At 47.4% G+C, this 12,967-nt stretch overlaps 2 protein-coding genes across 2 annotated transcripts; both read left to right on the forward strand.

The window, feature by feature from the left end:
- Positions 1-1,122: 1,122 nt before the first annotated feature.
- On the forward strand, positions 1,123-2,061 carry LOC119923630 (olfactory receptor 7A10-like). Its single transcript, XM_038742968.1, has one exon. It carries the CDS (start codon positions 1,123-1,125, stop codon positions 2,059-2,061), a length of 939 nt encoding a protein of 312 aa, XP_038598896.1.
- An 8,851-nt stretch (positions 2,062-10,912) lies between these two features.
- On the forward strand, positions 10,913-11,854 carry LOC119923625 (olfactory receptor 7C2-like). Its single transcript, XM_038742965.1, has one exon. It carries the CDS (start codon positions 10,913-10,915, stop codon positions 11,852-11,854), a length of 942 nt encoding a protein of 313 aa, XP_038598893.1.
- Positions 11,855-12,967: the final 1,113 nt, after the last annotated feature.

Consider the following 12,967-nt stretch of genomic DNA (forward strand, 5'->3'; position numbering starts at 1 on the left):
AAAAAGCCTGGTGATTTCCACATCCCTGCAGACACCCATCCAACCCACAGTGATCACCTGACTCCTTGGTGGCTTCTCCTATGGCCCACTGAGTTCTTAGCATCCTGAAACTCCCCAGAACTTTTTCATTCAAAGGTATTTTGTGAGCATCTACTGTATACCAAGCACTGCCCTAAGCACTGGAGAAAGGAACAAAGATGGTATTTCAGACACTGTACCTGACCCACTGGGGGTTCACAGTCTAAAAATAAAGGAGGGGTAGAGGTGGGGGAGGTGAAGTTGGCAAGGGACAAATTCCTTCCTCACCGTAGATCTATGACCCCTCAGCCTCCTTCTGCTGTAAACTTGCTTATCTTCTTTCATTAGTAGTTGCTGTTTCTGGCCATTTCTGTCTCTCCCAAGGAAGCTACAGAATGCGAGCCAAGAAGGAGGTGTCCTCTAGGCCCTATTTGAATTCGATTCATTTCAATTCAGTTCAATTCAATTGTATTTATTGAGCACTTACTGTATGCAGAACACTGTACTAAGTGCTTGGGAAGGTACAATACAACCATAAACGGTGACATTCGCTGCCCACAATGAGCTTACAGGCTAGAGTTGCGGGGGACAGACATCAGTGCAAATAAATAAAATTACAGATATGTACATAAGTGCTGTGGGGCTGGGAGTGGGAAAGAGCAAAGGGAGCAAGTCAGGGTAACCCAGAAGGGAGGGGGAGATGAAAAAAAGTGGGGCTTAGTCTGGGAAGGCCTCTTGCCTTCAATAATGGTATGAAGGTGGTGGGGGAGAGTAATGATCTGTAGGATTTGAGGAGGGAGGGCGTTCCAGGCCAGAGGCAGGACGTGGGCTAGGGATCAGCGGTGAGACAGGTGAGATTAAGAAACAGAGAGAAGGTTAACACTAAAGGAGCGAAGTGTGTGGGCTGGGTTGTAGAAGGAGAGAATCGAGGTGTGGTAGGTGAGGGTTCCCCAACAACCACATCCTCTTTGGGGCTCCAGAGTTCAGCTATATCCCCTCTCAGTTTACACTGCTCATTCGTTCCCCTCACCATCTCAATTGAGGGGAGATTTGGGCTAAATAATAATATTCTTTGAACATCTCCCCAGCAGATACACAGGTCCCATGGAGAGGAGAAACCAAACTGGCATCCCAGAATTCCTCCTCCTGGGACTGTCTGACTGGGCGGAGCAGTGGCAGCTCCTTTTCTTGCTGTTTCTCTGGATGTACCTGCTCGGGGTCCTGGGGAGCCTGCTCATTGTCCTGGCCATAGGCTCCGACCCGCACCTGCACACCCCCATGTACTTCTTCCTCACCAACCTCTCCCTGGCCGACGTCTGTCTACTATCCACCACGGTCCCCAAGATGCTGGTCAACATCCAGACCCACAGTAAATCCATAACCTATGCTGGCTGCCTGGCGCAAATGTATTTCTTCATTCTGTTTGTAAGTCTGGACAACTTTCTCCTCACCGGGATGGCTTATGACCGCTACGTGGCCATATGCCACCCCCTCAACTACACCACCATCATGAGCCCATGGCTCTGTGCGCTGATGGTTGCTGGGTCCTGGAGTGTCAGTATACTCCTGGCCCTGATACACACCCTATTGGTGGTTCCATTATCCTTCTGTGCTGACAATGAAATCCATCACTTCTTCTGTGAACTTAATCAGGTCCTGAAGCTATCCTGCACTGACACCCTCATTAATGACACAGCTGTGTTGATTTTGGCAGTAGTTCTGTGTGTGGTTCCCTTCGCTGGACTCCTATTCTCGTACAGTCGCATCGTCTCCACCATACTGAGAATCCCGTCTGCCAGGGGAAGGGGCAAAGCTTTCTCCACCTGTGGCTCTCACCTGTCTGTGGTCTGCTTGTTCTACATCACTGGTTTTGGGGTCTATTTTAGTCCCACATCTACCCACTCATCCCAGAAGGGATCTAAAGCATCCGTGATGTACACGGTGGTCACCCCTATGCTGAACCCCTTTATCTACAGCTTGAGGAACAAAGACATGAAATGGGCCCTGAAAAAAGTGTTCAGCAGGAAACTTCTCTTCACCTAGTGACCATTATCCTTTCTCCTGGTAGCTGGGACCCTGATATTTCAACTTTCCTGGAAAGGAAAGGAAAGTATAGGTAGACCCCATGACACAACGGGTTAGGTTCTTTGGAAATGTGATAGTGTCATGAATGGGGTTATTATTGGGTATGTTTTCCCCAAGATTTACATATTATAAATTAGGATCTGCTCCAGAACCTCTGAAAAGTAATATGAAATTCGTTTTCATGTTATAGCGATAAACGTCACAAAGCTATTGCTTAATCTTTTAAAAAAAATTTAAAGGCTAACTTCACAATATTAAGTAATGAGAAGCTTGTGAAGCTGTGTGGAAGTCTGCAGAAGCAGAAGCTTGTTCATTCATTCATTCATTCAATCATATTTACTGAGTGCTTACTGTGTGCAAAGCACTGTACTAAGTGCTTGGGAAGTACAAGTTGGCAATCTATAGAGACAGTCCCTACCCAACAACGGACTCACAGCCTAGAAGGGGAGACAGACAACAAAACAAAACATGTGGACAGGTTTCAAGTCATCAGAATAAATAGAAGTAAAGCTAGATGCACATCATTAACAAAATAAATAGAATAGTAAATATGTACAAGTAAAATAAATAGAGTAATAAATCTGCACAAACATATATACAGGTGCTGTGGGGAGGGGAAGGAGGTAGTGCGTGGGGGATGGGGAGGGGGAGAGAAAAAAGGAGGCTCAGTCTTGGAAGGCCTCCTGGAGGAGGTGAGCTCTCAGTATGACTTTGAAGGGAGGAAGAGAGCTAGCTTGGTGGATGTATGGAGGGAGGACATTCCAGGCCATGGGGAGGATGTGGGCTGGGGGTCGAAGGCAGGACAGGCAAGAACAAGGTACAGTGAGGAGGTTAGCGGCAGAGGAGCGGAGGGTGCGGGCTGGGCTGTAGGAGAGAAGGGAGGTAAGGTAGGAGGGGGCAAGGTGATGGAGAGCCTTGAAGCCGAGAGCGAGGAGTTTTTGCTTGATGCGTAGGTTGACTGGTGGCCACTGGAGATTTTTGGGGAGGGGAGTAACATGCCCAGAGCGTTTCTGCACATAGATGATCCGGGCAGCAGCGTGAAGTATGTATTGAAGTGGGGAGAGACAGGAGGATGGGAGATCAGAGAGGAGGCTGATGCAGTAATCCAGTCGGGATAGGATGAAAGATTGAACCAGCAAGGTAGCAGTTTGGATGGAGAGGAAAGGGCGGATCTTAGTGATGTTGCAGAGGTGAGACCAGCAGGTTTTGGTGACGGATTGGATGTGAGGGCTGAACGAGAGTGCAGAGTCGAGGATGACACCAAGGTTGCGGGCTTGTGAGACGGGAAGGATGGTAGTGCCATCTACAGTGACGGGAGAGTCAGGGAGAGGGCAGGGTTTGGGTGGGAAGATAAGGAGTTCAGTCTTGGACATACTGAGTTTTAGATGGTGGGCAGACATCCAGATGGAGATGTCCTGAAGGCAGGAGGAGACCCCAGCCTGAAGGGAGGGAGAGAGAGAAGGGGCAGAGATGTAGATTTGGATGTCATCAGCATAGAGATGATAGTTGAAGTCGTGGGAGCAAATGAGTTCAACAAGGGAGTAAATGTAGATAGAGAACAGAAGGAGACCAAGAACTGACCCTTGAGGAACCCCTACAGTAAGGGGATGGGAGGGGGAGGAGGAGCCCGCAAAGGAGACTGAGAATGAATGGCTGGAGAGATAAGAGGAGAACCAGGAGAGGACGGAGTCTGCGAAGCCAAGGTTGGATAGCGTGTTGAGGAGAATTGGGTGGTCCACAGTGTCGAAGGCAGCTGAGAGGTCGAGGAGGATTAGAATAGAGTAGGAGCCGTTGGATTTGGCAGGAAGGAGGTCATTGGTGACCTTTGAGAGGGCAGTTTCAGAGCAGTGTAGGGGACGGAATCCCTTCTGCTTGGGTATTAGACTCTGAAGCTTTTGCTTCATGTGATTGCATTTAGAGCTGATTATTATTATTATTGCTAACAATAAGAATAATAAGGAAATTGTTAACACTTAGTGTGTGTCATATACTGTATTAAGTGCTGAAGTAGATATAAGTTAATTGTCAGACATAGTCCCTGTCCCACATAGGGCTCACAGTTCAAGTATGGTCATATAAAACCCAAGTGCGACTAAAACTACTGACCACTTAATATTCAGTGTGCTCCAATGAACATGCGTAATTATAAACTCCAGCTTGAATAATAATAAACTTGATTAACCTTGGGCAAGTCATTTAAGTTCTCTGTGCCTCAGTTCCCTCATCTGTAAAGTAAGGATTAAATACCTGTTCTCTCTCTTACTTAGACTGTTAGTCTCACATGGGAGAGGGACTGTGTCTGATCTAATTATCTTGTACCTGCCCCCGTGCTTAGTACACTGCTCTGCACACAATATAAGCACTCAATAAATACTATTGATTGATAGAAAATGGGGAGAGAAGTGGCTTGCTGAATGTGTAGATTTGGGGGAGTCCTGGGGGGGAGTCCCAGGAAGAAGGGAGGATGTGAGCAATAGGTTGGTGGTAAGAGAGGGGAGAACAAGGCACAGTGAGTAGGTAGGGTTTGAGAGGAGTGAAGTGTGCGAGTTGGGGTATAGTGGGTGAAGAATGAGGATAGTGGGGGGAGAGATTATTTAATGTCTTGAAGCCAATGGTTAGGAGTTTCAGTTTACGTGGAAAGGAATGCACAGTTGTTGGAGGATTTGGAGAGATAGGGAGACATGCTTTTATGCATGTTTTAGAAAAAGGAAATGAGCAAGGTATGGGCTGGAAAAGGGAGAGATAGGATGCAGGGAGGTCAGTGAGGAGGCAGATATAATAGTCCGGTTGGGATATGACAAGTGCTTGGATCAGCAAGGTGACAGTTTGGATGGCGAAGAAGCGGTGTATTCTGAAGATGCTGTGAAGAAAGAATGAACAGGATTTGGGGAGTAATCCAATATGTTGGTGGAAAGAGAGAGAGAGAACTATTGAGGATAATGTCTACGTTGCAGGTGATGGGAAATTTGGGGGAAAAGAGGATTTGGGAAGAAAGATGAGGAGTTCAGTTTGGGACACGTTGAGTTTGTGGTGTCTGCGGAACATCCAAGTAGTGATGTCCCGAAGGAGGAGGTAATATGAGACTGTAAAAATGGAGAGAGATTGGGGCCTATGATGTTGGTTTGGAAATAATCTGTTTAGAGGCTTTAGTTGAAGCCGTGGGAGCAAATATGTTCTTCCAGGTAGTGTATGTAGATGGAGAATAGAAGGGAACCCAGAACTGAGCCCTGAGGGGTCCCCACAGGGGGTAGAAAGAAGAGGAAATGCTGGTGAAAGAGGCTGAGAAGGAGCAGCCAGCAAGGAGGAGAACCAGATGATGATGATGGTATTTGTTAAGCGCTTACTATGTGCAAAGCACTGTTCTAAGCGCTGGGGGGGATACAAGGTGATCAAGGTGTCCCACGTGGGGCTCACAGTCTTCATCCCCATTTTACAGATAGGGGAACTGAGGCTCTAAGAATTTAAGTGACTTGCCCAAGGTCACACAGCATACATGTGGTGGAGTCAGGATTCGAACCCATGACCTCTGACTCCAAAGCCCGTGTTCTTGCCACTGAGCCACGCTGCTTCTCAGATGAGGATTGTGTCAGAAAAACCAAGGGATAATAGTGTTTCCAGGGAAAGGGGATACTCCACAGTGTCAAAGGCAGCCAAGAGGTCTAGGGGGATTACGAGGTAGTAGAGGCTGTTCAATTTGAAGACAAATACATTGCTACAGTGAAGAGGAGCAAGGAAGGCAAAAGGTGAATTTAAGCACCAAAAAAGGGCCAGTGCCAGCCTTTCTGTGCAGTCTGTGTACGGTCGGCAGTGTGTCTCAGGCTTTGGCTCTAGGAGCAGCTCACGAAGCATTGGAAGTGGTGGGACCAAGGCTCAACTGTCCTTTTGGATGGGAGATTTAATGCCCCGTCTTACCCTGAACCATGATAGACGGTTGGATTTATATCCCGCAGGGCCAATGAACACAGTAGTATATGTAAAGAAAAGGCACATTTCACAATCGGTCCAGAAAAAACATTATCTCTCAGACAAGCAAAACCAAACATATTAGCATGTAGAAATGACAGAGCTAGCCTTCTTGTTTCAGTCAACCCCCCTCTCTACCCATCGGCCAACCAGCTCTCCCAGTAAGCCTGGCTTTCAGACTAAAGGCTATCTACAGCAATTCCGAGAGAAGCAGCGTGGCTCAGTGGAAAGAGCACGGGCTTGGGATTCAGGGGTCATGGGTTCTAATCCCGGCTCTGCCACTTATCAGCTGTGTGACTTTAGGCAAGTCACTTAACTTCTCTGTGCCTCAGTTACCTCATCTGGAAAATGGGGATTAAGACTGTGAGCCTCATGTGGGACAACCTGAATACCTTCTATCTCCCCCAGCTCTTAGAACTGAGCTTGGCACATAGTAAGCATTTAACAAATACCAAAATTATTATTATCATTATCAAGGGGGAATGCGGACTTAAAAGGTCCTCCCATTGGCCAGCTGATTAGCATGTACTGGGAGATTGAGCAGAGCCCCTATTTCTTGAAGTAAACCAGATGTAGGTCCTATGGAGATTGACATGGGAGAGGCAGAGTTGGGCAGGGCTGGAGGTGGAAGGAGTGGAAGGAGTGCCATAGGTTAAATGCCTCTGGGGGGAGAGTACAAGTGTTGACAGTGTGTACTGGATCGGCAGAATCTGAGTAAATCCAGATTGGCAACAATTTCAATGAGGTGCCCCCAAGCTCAGCCCCCAATCTCAGTTCTAAAGTGTGAAATGCTGGCCACAAAGTGGCCTCTTTTCTGCATTTCCTTTGGTTATTGCAGCACGGCAAAAAAGATCTCATCCCTCATCCCTTACTAAGTCAGTCTGGGTGTAGTACTCTGAGTTGGTTTATGAAATGGGTGAGGACTCAGAGGTGTCTGCAGCTGTTGAGGTCTCAGTGAAGTTATGTTTTGTGAACTCAGACTGCACCCGTTCTCCCTAGAGCCGTCTTGCAGAGGACAGAGGAAGACAGGGCTAAAACATACGGGGTGGCTCAGCGCAAACCATCACCACTGCCGCAAAAATAAAATTCAAGTTCATGTCCTTCTGGCAGCAGGGCAAACCGTTTCCATCTTAATCGTTGCTGTCTGAGAAATGCTCACCGAATGGCATGGATCCAGAAAGGAGGAGCAACGGTACACTACTGTATTTTCAAAGACACAATGTGCAAGTACGTAAGACTCTAATTGTGATCCAGTGTGAACTGATGGGCACCTCTACTAGAGTTGATAGTAGTGGGGTGTTGTGTCCTCAGACCTATCATCATCCATCTGTTGATGCAGCCTGGGACTAGAAACTGAGAGTCATGATGGCTGGTCAGACAGACACAGGAGATCCTGGTCCACGAAGGAGCAGCAGGGCCCTGCCCCCAGGGAGATTTCATTGTCCACTCCACCATGGTCAGAATTATCTGGGATGTTTCCCTCAGAGCAGCCCAGAGAAGTCAAGGGAGAAATCAGATACTAAGTGTTTGTTTACCTCTAACAAGGAGCTTTGGGAGCCTCGAGCTGGAGGTCCCAGGGGCCCAGAGGCTCCTGCAAGTAGTCCCGCCATGAGCCACTCTCCCATCCGCACTGCCCCTGCGGGTGAGGACGCAGTGCTCCTGCCTGGGGCCCTGCAGCCCCACATCCCTCATCCCCCTCCATGCTCAGGCTGCCATCCAGAGGAGACGAAGGACGACTGAGGGGCATGACCCCTCAGAGACAGAGCCCCGGAGCAGCACAGACCTTCCAGGTTAGACCCATCTATAGGGAGACCGACCTCCCAACTAGGTTTGATGGTCCTCGGACAGGGTCCCCAGACATTGCCCAGCCACAGGTTCAAGACTGTGTCATATCATGATATTGGCTGACCAGGAGTCAACATCAGAAGAGTACCCAAGAGACAGCCATCTGATTAAGATTTTCAGTACCTTTTGGCACCCTGACCTACCAGCAAAAAGTAAGGAAAATTTTGCTACTCCCTTCTGCTCCTCCGCTCAGAGCTCTCTACTCCTGCCAGTGCTAGGCTGATTAATAGCCAGGCTAGTGCTAGCCCATGTGCTTGCCAGACATTGCCACTGGCAAAGTCAGGACATTTGCAGGGGTAGGGTGGCATTTCCAGGAACTTCACCTTTCTTTACTCTTGGCCCTCTGTCCCAACATTGAACAGTTTGGGTGTATATCTACTGTGCTCGGGTGAGTACAAGCAGTTTTGGATGTCCTGGGCCAGTCAATTTTCAGTGGGCCCTGGGAGCTTCTACAAGCAGAATGTCCACCCTGGGCCCTGAAATTTGTGCTTACCTGGAACACTAAAAACCTGTCCTGTCTGGGCAGGAGAGAGACAGGATGATCCACTTGATGCCTTGGCCCTTTCGGCTCTGCTGGCTTCAGTGAAGGGGCAGGCCCCCAATAACTTTGGTCCCTTCAAATTGGCCACCCCAGGTGAGTACCCATTTTACCTGGCTTTAAAATGGGCTTTGAGCAGTGGTACCTCTCAATCGATTGGAAATCCAGGGGATCAAAATTGTTGGGGATGAGAGGAGCAGTAAGCTTGCTTGCACCTGCTCACGCAGCTCAACCAGGCCAGAGTCAACTACAAACGTGACCACCTCCCCGACTCGGTGACTCGGTAACCCCTCCGATCCACCCTGGGGAACAAGTCCCTCACCCACACAGTCACACTGTCATCCTTGAATCAGCAAGGAAGGAGGAGGTTGTGGCACGGACCTTGATGATCCCGGCAGCTGGCTGGAAGAGAAGAGACAGGGGCGGAGGAAATGAATGACTTGGAGGTGGTCTGAGCAATTAGTATAACCAGACCATATCTCTAGACTCTAAGCTTTTTGTGGACAGGGACCATATCTACCAACTCTGTTATATTGTATTCCCCCAGAAGCTTAATACGGTGCTCTGAACACAATAAATGCTCAATAAATATGATTGATTGATTATAACTATGTGAGGCTGGTTTGGGTGGATGGTAAAAAAATGTATGTAAAGAAGGAAAGGAATGTATTCTAGAGTCAGAATGTAACCTGCCCTGACGGATAAAGATTTCTTGTCTTGATTCCCCCTTCACATTCCTCTTGGAGTTGCTAAACTATGGATAAATTAGGACTAGAAATTGGTGATGCCAGCCTCTCCACCACCATTCCTAAAGGAAAACAAAGGGATAGTGAGGAAGGGGGAAGGAAGTTATTTCAGTGTCTGTCTCCTCCTACTAGACTGTAAGCTCCTGGAGGGCAGGGATCATATCTGCTAATGGTACTGTACTTTCCCAAGTGCTTAATACCATACTCTGCCCAGAGTAAGTGCTCAATAAATACGTTTGCATGATTGAGAGGAGAAGACCGGATCCTGGTTGTTTCAGGAGGATCTGATCAGCGAGTGGATGCTTTTAAAGCTAATGTGGGAGAGGGAGAGTGCTGAGGGTGAATGGGAAGAGGAGCGTGACTAGAATCTCGCTGGTAATGACGAATAATGAGGCACCTCGATAATTGCCACACTCTAATCTTTTACCTTTCTTCTTGATGATGATGATGATGATGATGATGGCATCATTGTAGACCTGTGGCATCACCTCAGCAATTTGTATGTTGAGAAAGAGCTTGTATAAGTTTTAAGCAGGGTGTCCTCTCACAGCTTGTAGATGTCAGTGGACAGGTCATCATGTCTTTGTGCTTGGCCATTTTTCATGACTCTGATTACTCATAGTAATTGTGGTATTATTGTGAAACAGCATGGCCTAGTGGATAGAGTAACATGTCTGGGAGTTAGGAGGACCTAGATTCTAATTCTGACTCTGCCACATGTCTGCTGTGTGATCTGGGGCAAATCACTTAACTTTTCTGTGCCTCAGTTACCTCATCTGTAAAATGGGGATTGAGACAGGGAGCCCTATGTGGGAAAGGGACCATGTCCAACCCTGTTATCTTGTATCTACCCCAGTGCTTGGTACAATGTCTGGCACATAGTAAGTGCTTAAAAAATACCAGTTATTATTATTGGTATTTGTTAAATGGTGAACTGTGGGCCAAGGAAGTTACCTTATCTGCACAATGAGTCTTAAGACTGTGAGCCCCAAGTGGGACATGGACTGGTCATCTTGCATATACCCCAGTGCTTAGTACAGTACTTGGCACATAATAAGTGCTTAACAAATACCATAAAAAGGGAGTTTACAATCTAGCAGGGGAGACAGTCATTAAAATAAATTGCAGGTAGGAGTAAGTAACTGAGTTTAAGGATCAGGACCTAGGTGCTAGTTGAGGTTGGTAAGGGCAAGGTGAATATCCAAATTGGGGATGCAGGAGTGACATGGCAGTTATGAGGTGGGGTGGGATTCTAGGGTGGGAAGATAAAAGATTAATCAGGGAAGGCTTTCTAAAGGGATTAGTATCCAGGTTTCATAAATCCTCATCCTGTGCTCTGTTCACTAGGACATGATAGTTGTTTTCCATCTCCTCCAAATAGAGGATGCAATCTATTCTGGGTCTGGTTAGGTCATGGGTACATTTATGACCTTTCTGGCACTGGAACTGAGGAAACCTGGGTCAGAGGTCTATGGAAAGATTAGACTGAAGCTTGCAAAAAACCTTTTAATGGAGTTCTCTAACCATTTCCCAATCTGAACCAAGAAAATACAATTCTTGGGTTAGATAGTCAGGTTTGGGAACTAAGGACTTCCCTTCATAACTTATGCCTGCTGTTCTTGCATGCCCCTATACCCCCTTTGGAGTAGAATTGCACTGGAACTGCTCCATAGTCACATTCCCCTATCTTGCCTCTCCCAGCAGATCTTCCAGCTCCATGGAGAAGGGAAACCAAACCAGTGTCTCAGAATTCCTCCTCCTGGGACTCTCTGACTGGACCGAGCAGCGTCAGCCCCTTTTTGTGCTGTTCCTCTGGATGTACCTGCTCGGGGTCCTGGGAAGCCTGCTCATCATCCTGGCCATCGGCTCCGACCCACACCTGCACACCCCCATGTACTTCTTCCTCACAAACCTCTCCCTGGCCGACGTCTTTCTATTATCCACCATCGTCCCCAAGATGTTGGTCAGCATCCAGACCCAGGATAAATCCATATCTTATGTTGGATGCTTAACACAAATCTTTTTTTTTTTTGCCTTGTTAATAGGTCTGGACCATTTTCTCCTCACTGGGATGGCTTATGACCGCTACTTGGCTATATGCCACCCCCTCTGCTACACCACAATCATGAGCCCACGGCGCTGTGCCCTGGTGGTTGCTGGGTCTTGGATTGTCAGTTCTCTCCATGCCCTGATACACACCCTGTTGGTGGATCGCTTATCATTCTGTTCCAGTCATGAAATCCTTCAATTCTTCTGTGACTTATACCAGGTCCTAAGGCTTTCTTGTTCGAGCATCTTCATCAATGAAGTGGTGATATTTGTCACCGCAGTAGGGTTGGGCATAATTCCCCTCATCGGGCTTCTGTTCTCTTACACACGCATTGTCTCCACCATATTGACTGTCCCGTCTGCGAAGGGAAGGTATAAAGCTTTCAGCACATGTGGCTCTCACCTGTCGGTGGTCTCCTTATTCTACAGCACCTCTCTTGGGACCTATCTCTGCCCCACATCTAATCAAACATCCCGGCTGGGCTCGATAGCATCTGTGATGTACACTGTCGTCACCCCCATGTTGAACCCCTTCATCTACAGCCTGAGGAACAAGGACATGAAAGGGGCCCTGAAAAAACTTGTCAGTCGGAAACTTATATTCACATAAATTCTGATCCTCACTTCTTGAAATCTTCAAGGCCTTAAGCTGTGATGAATTCACCTGGGGGTTAAATTTCTGGGTCTTTCCCATGCCAGTCAGCCAACATCAACTGATCACATACCATTTGTGTTATCGATCAATTGATGGTATTCACTGAGTGTTTATTTTGTGCAGGGCACTGTAATAAGTGCTTAGGAGGTACGATACAGACCTAGTAGACACATTCTCAACCCACAAGGAGCTTGCAGTCTAGAAGGGGAGTTAGTTTTATGTTGAGTTAGTTTTCCTATTGACCAGGTGGTCCACTACGAATGAACATCATTGTCATATCATGTTTATTTATAAAATGGCTCTGAGTACAAGATACCGTACTTTAGATTGTAACAATTTGGTGGCCCCCAAGTGATAGCAACCCACCCAGCCTGCATCATAGGATTGGTGTACAGCTGGGTAGCTAGCGATAGGCTGGTCGATTTTTCTGCTGCCTCTTTCTGGGGGCTTTTCAGGTACAATTTGTTCCCTTAACTTGCAATTCTAGATGTTTTTGAAAAACAATAAATAGCATGCACAATTAGAATCTAAATGCCTAATTAGATTGTAAGCTACTTGAGGGCAGGGGTTATTTTTTTTTACTGTGGTATAGTTCCGAAGGGCCTATTACCATGCTGGGTCCAGGTTAAAGGGGCAAAATTCAGCTCAGCGAGGGGCCCATTCTTGTCTGGGGAAGCAGAAGGACTGATCCTCAAGGACTGGCTTCCACTACTAGAGCCCACATCATCTGGTGGAGGGTTCAGGCTGCGCTGCTCTAGGACCACGTACAGAGGACTGTTCCTGTGTCAGTGATTCCTGAGTCATCACCACCTAGTGAAAAGCCTCTGAACCTGTAGCCCTGATCCAGGGATGCCTGCAGGAAAGTTCCTGCTTCAGCAACCATTCAACCAGTGGCACAGAAGGTGTTTGGGATTGTGTTATCTTATTGGGATGTATTGCTTGGGGCACCTGAGTGGGCACCTGAATGTTCTACTAAGATTCAGTAAAATATACTTGGCTCATGTTGGTGAGTGGATGTGCCTACTGTGGACTCCCAGCCTCTATCAGTGCCCTGGCGTTCTGGTTAGG

Source organism: Tachyglossus aculeatus, unplaced genomic scaffold (genome assembly GCF_015852505.1).
Source record: "Tachyglossus aculeatus isolate mTacAcu1 unplaced genomic scaffold, mTacAcu1.pri scaffold_208_arrow_ctg1, whole genome shotgun sequence".
Taxonomy (NCBI): domain Eukaryota; kingdom Metazoa; phylum Chordata; class Mammalia; order Monotremata; family Tachyglossidae; genus Tachyglossus; species Tachyglossus aculeatus.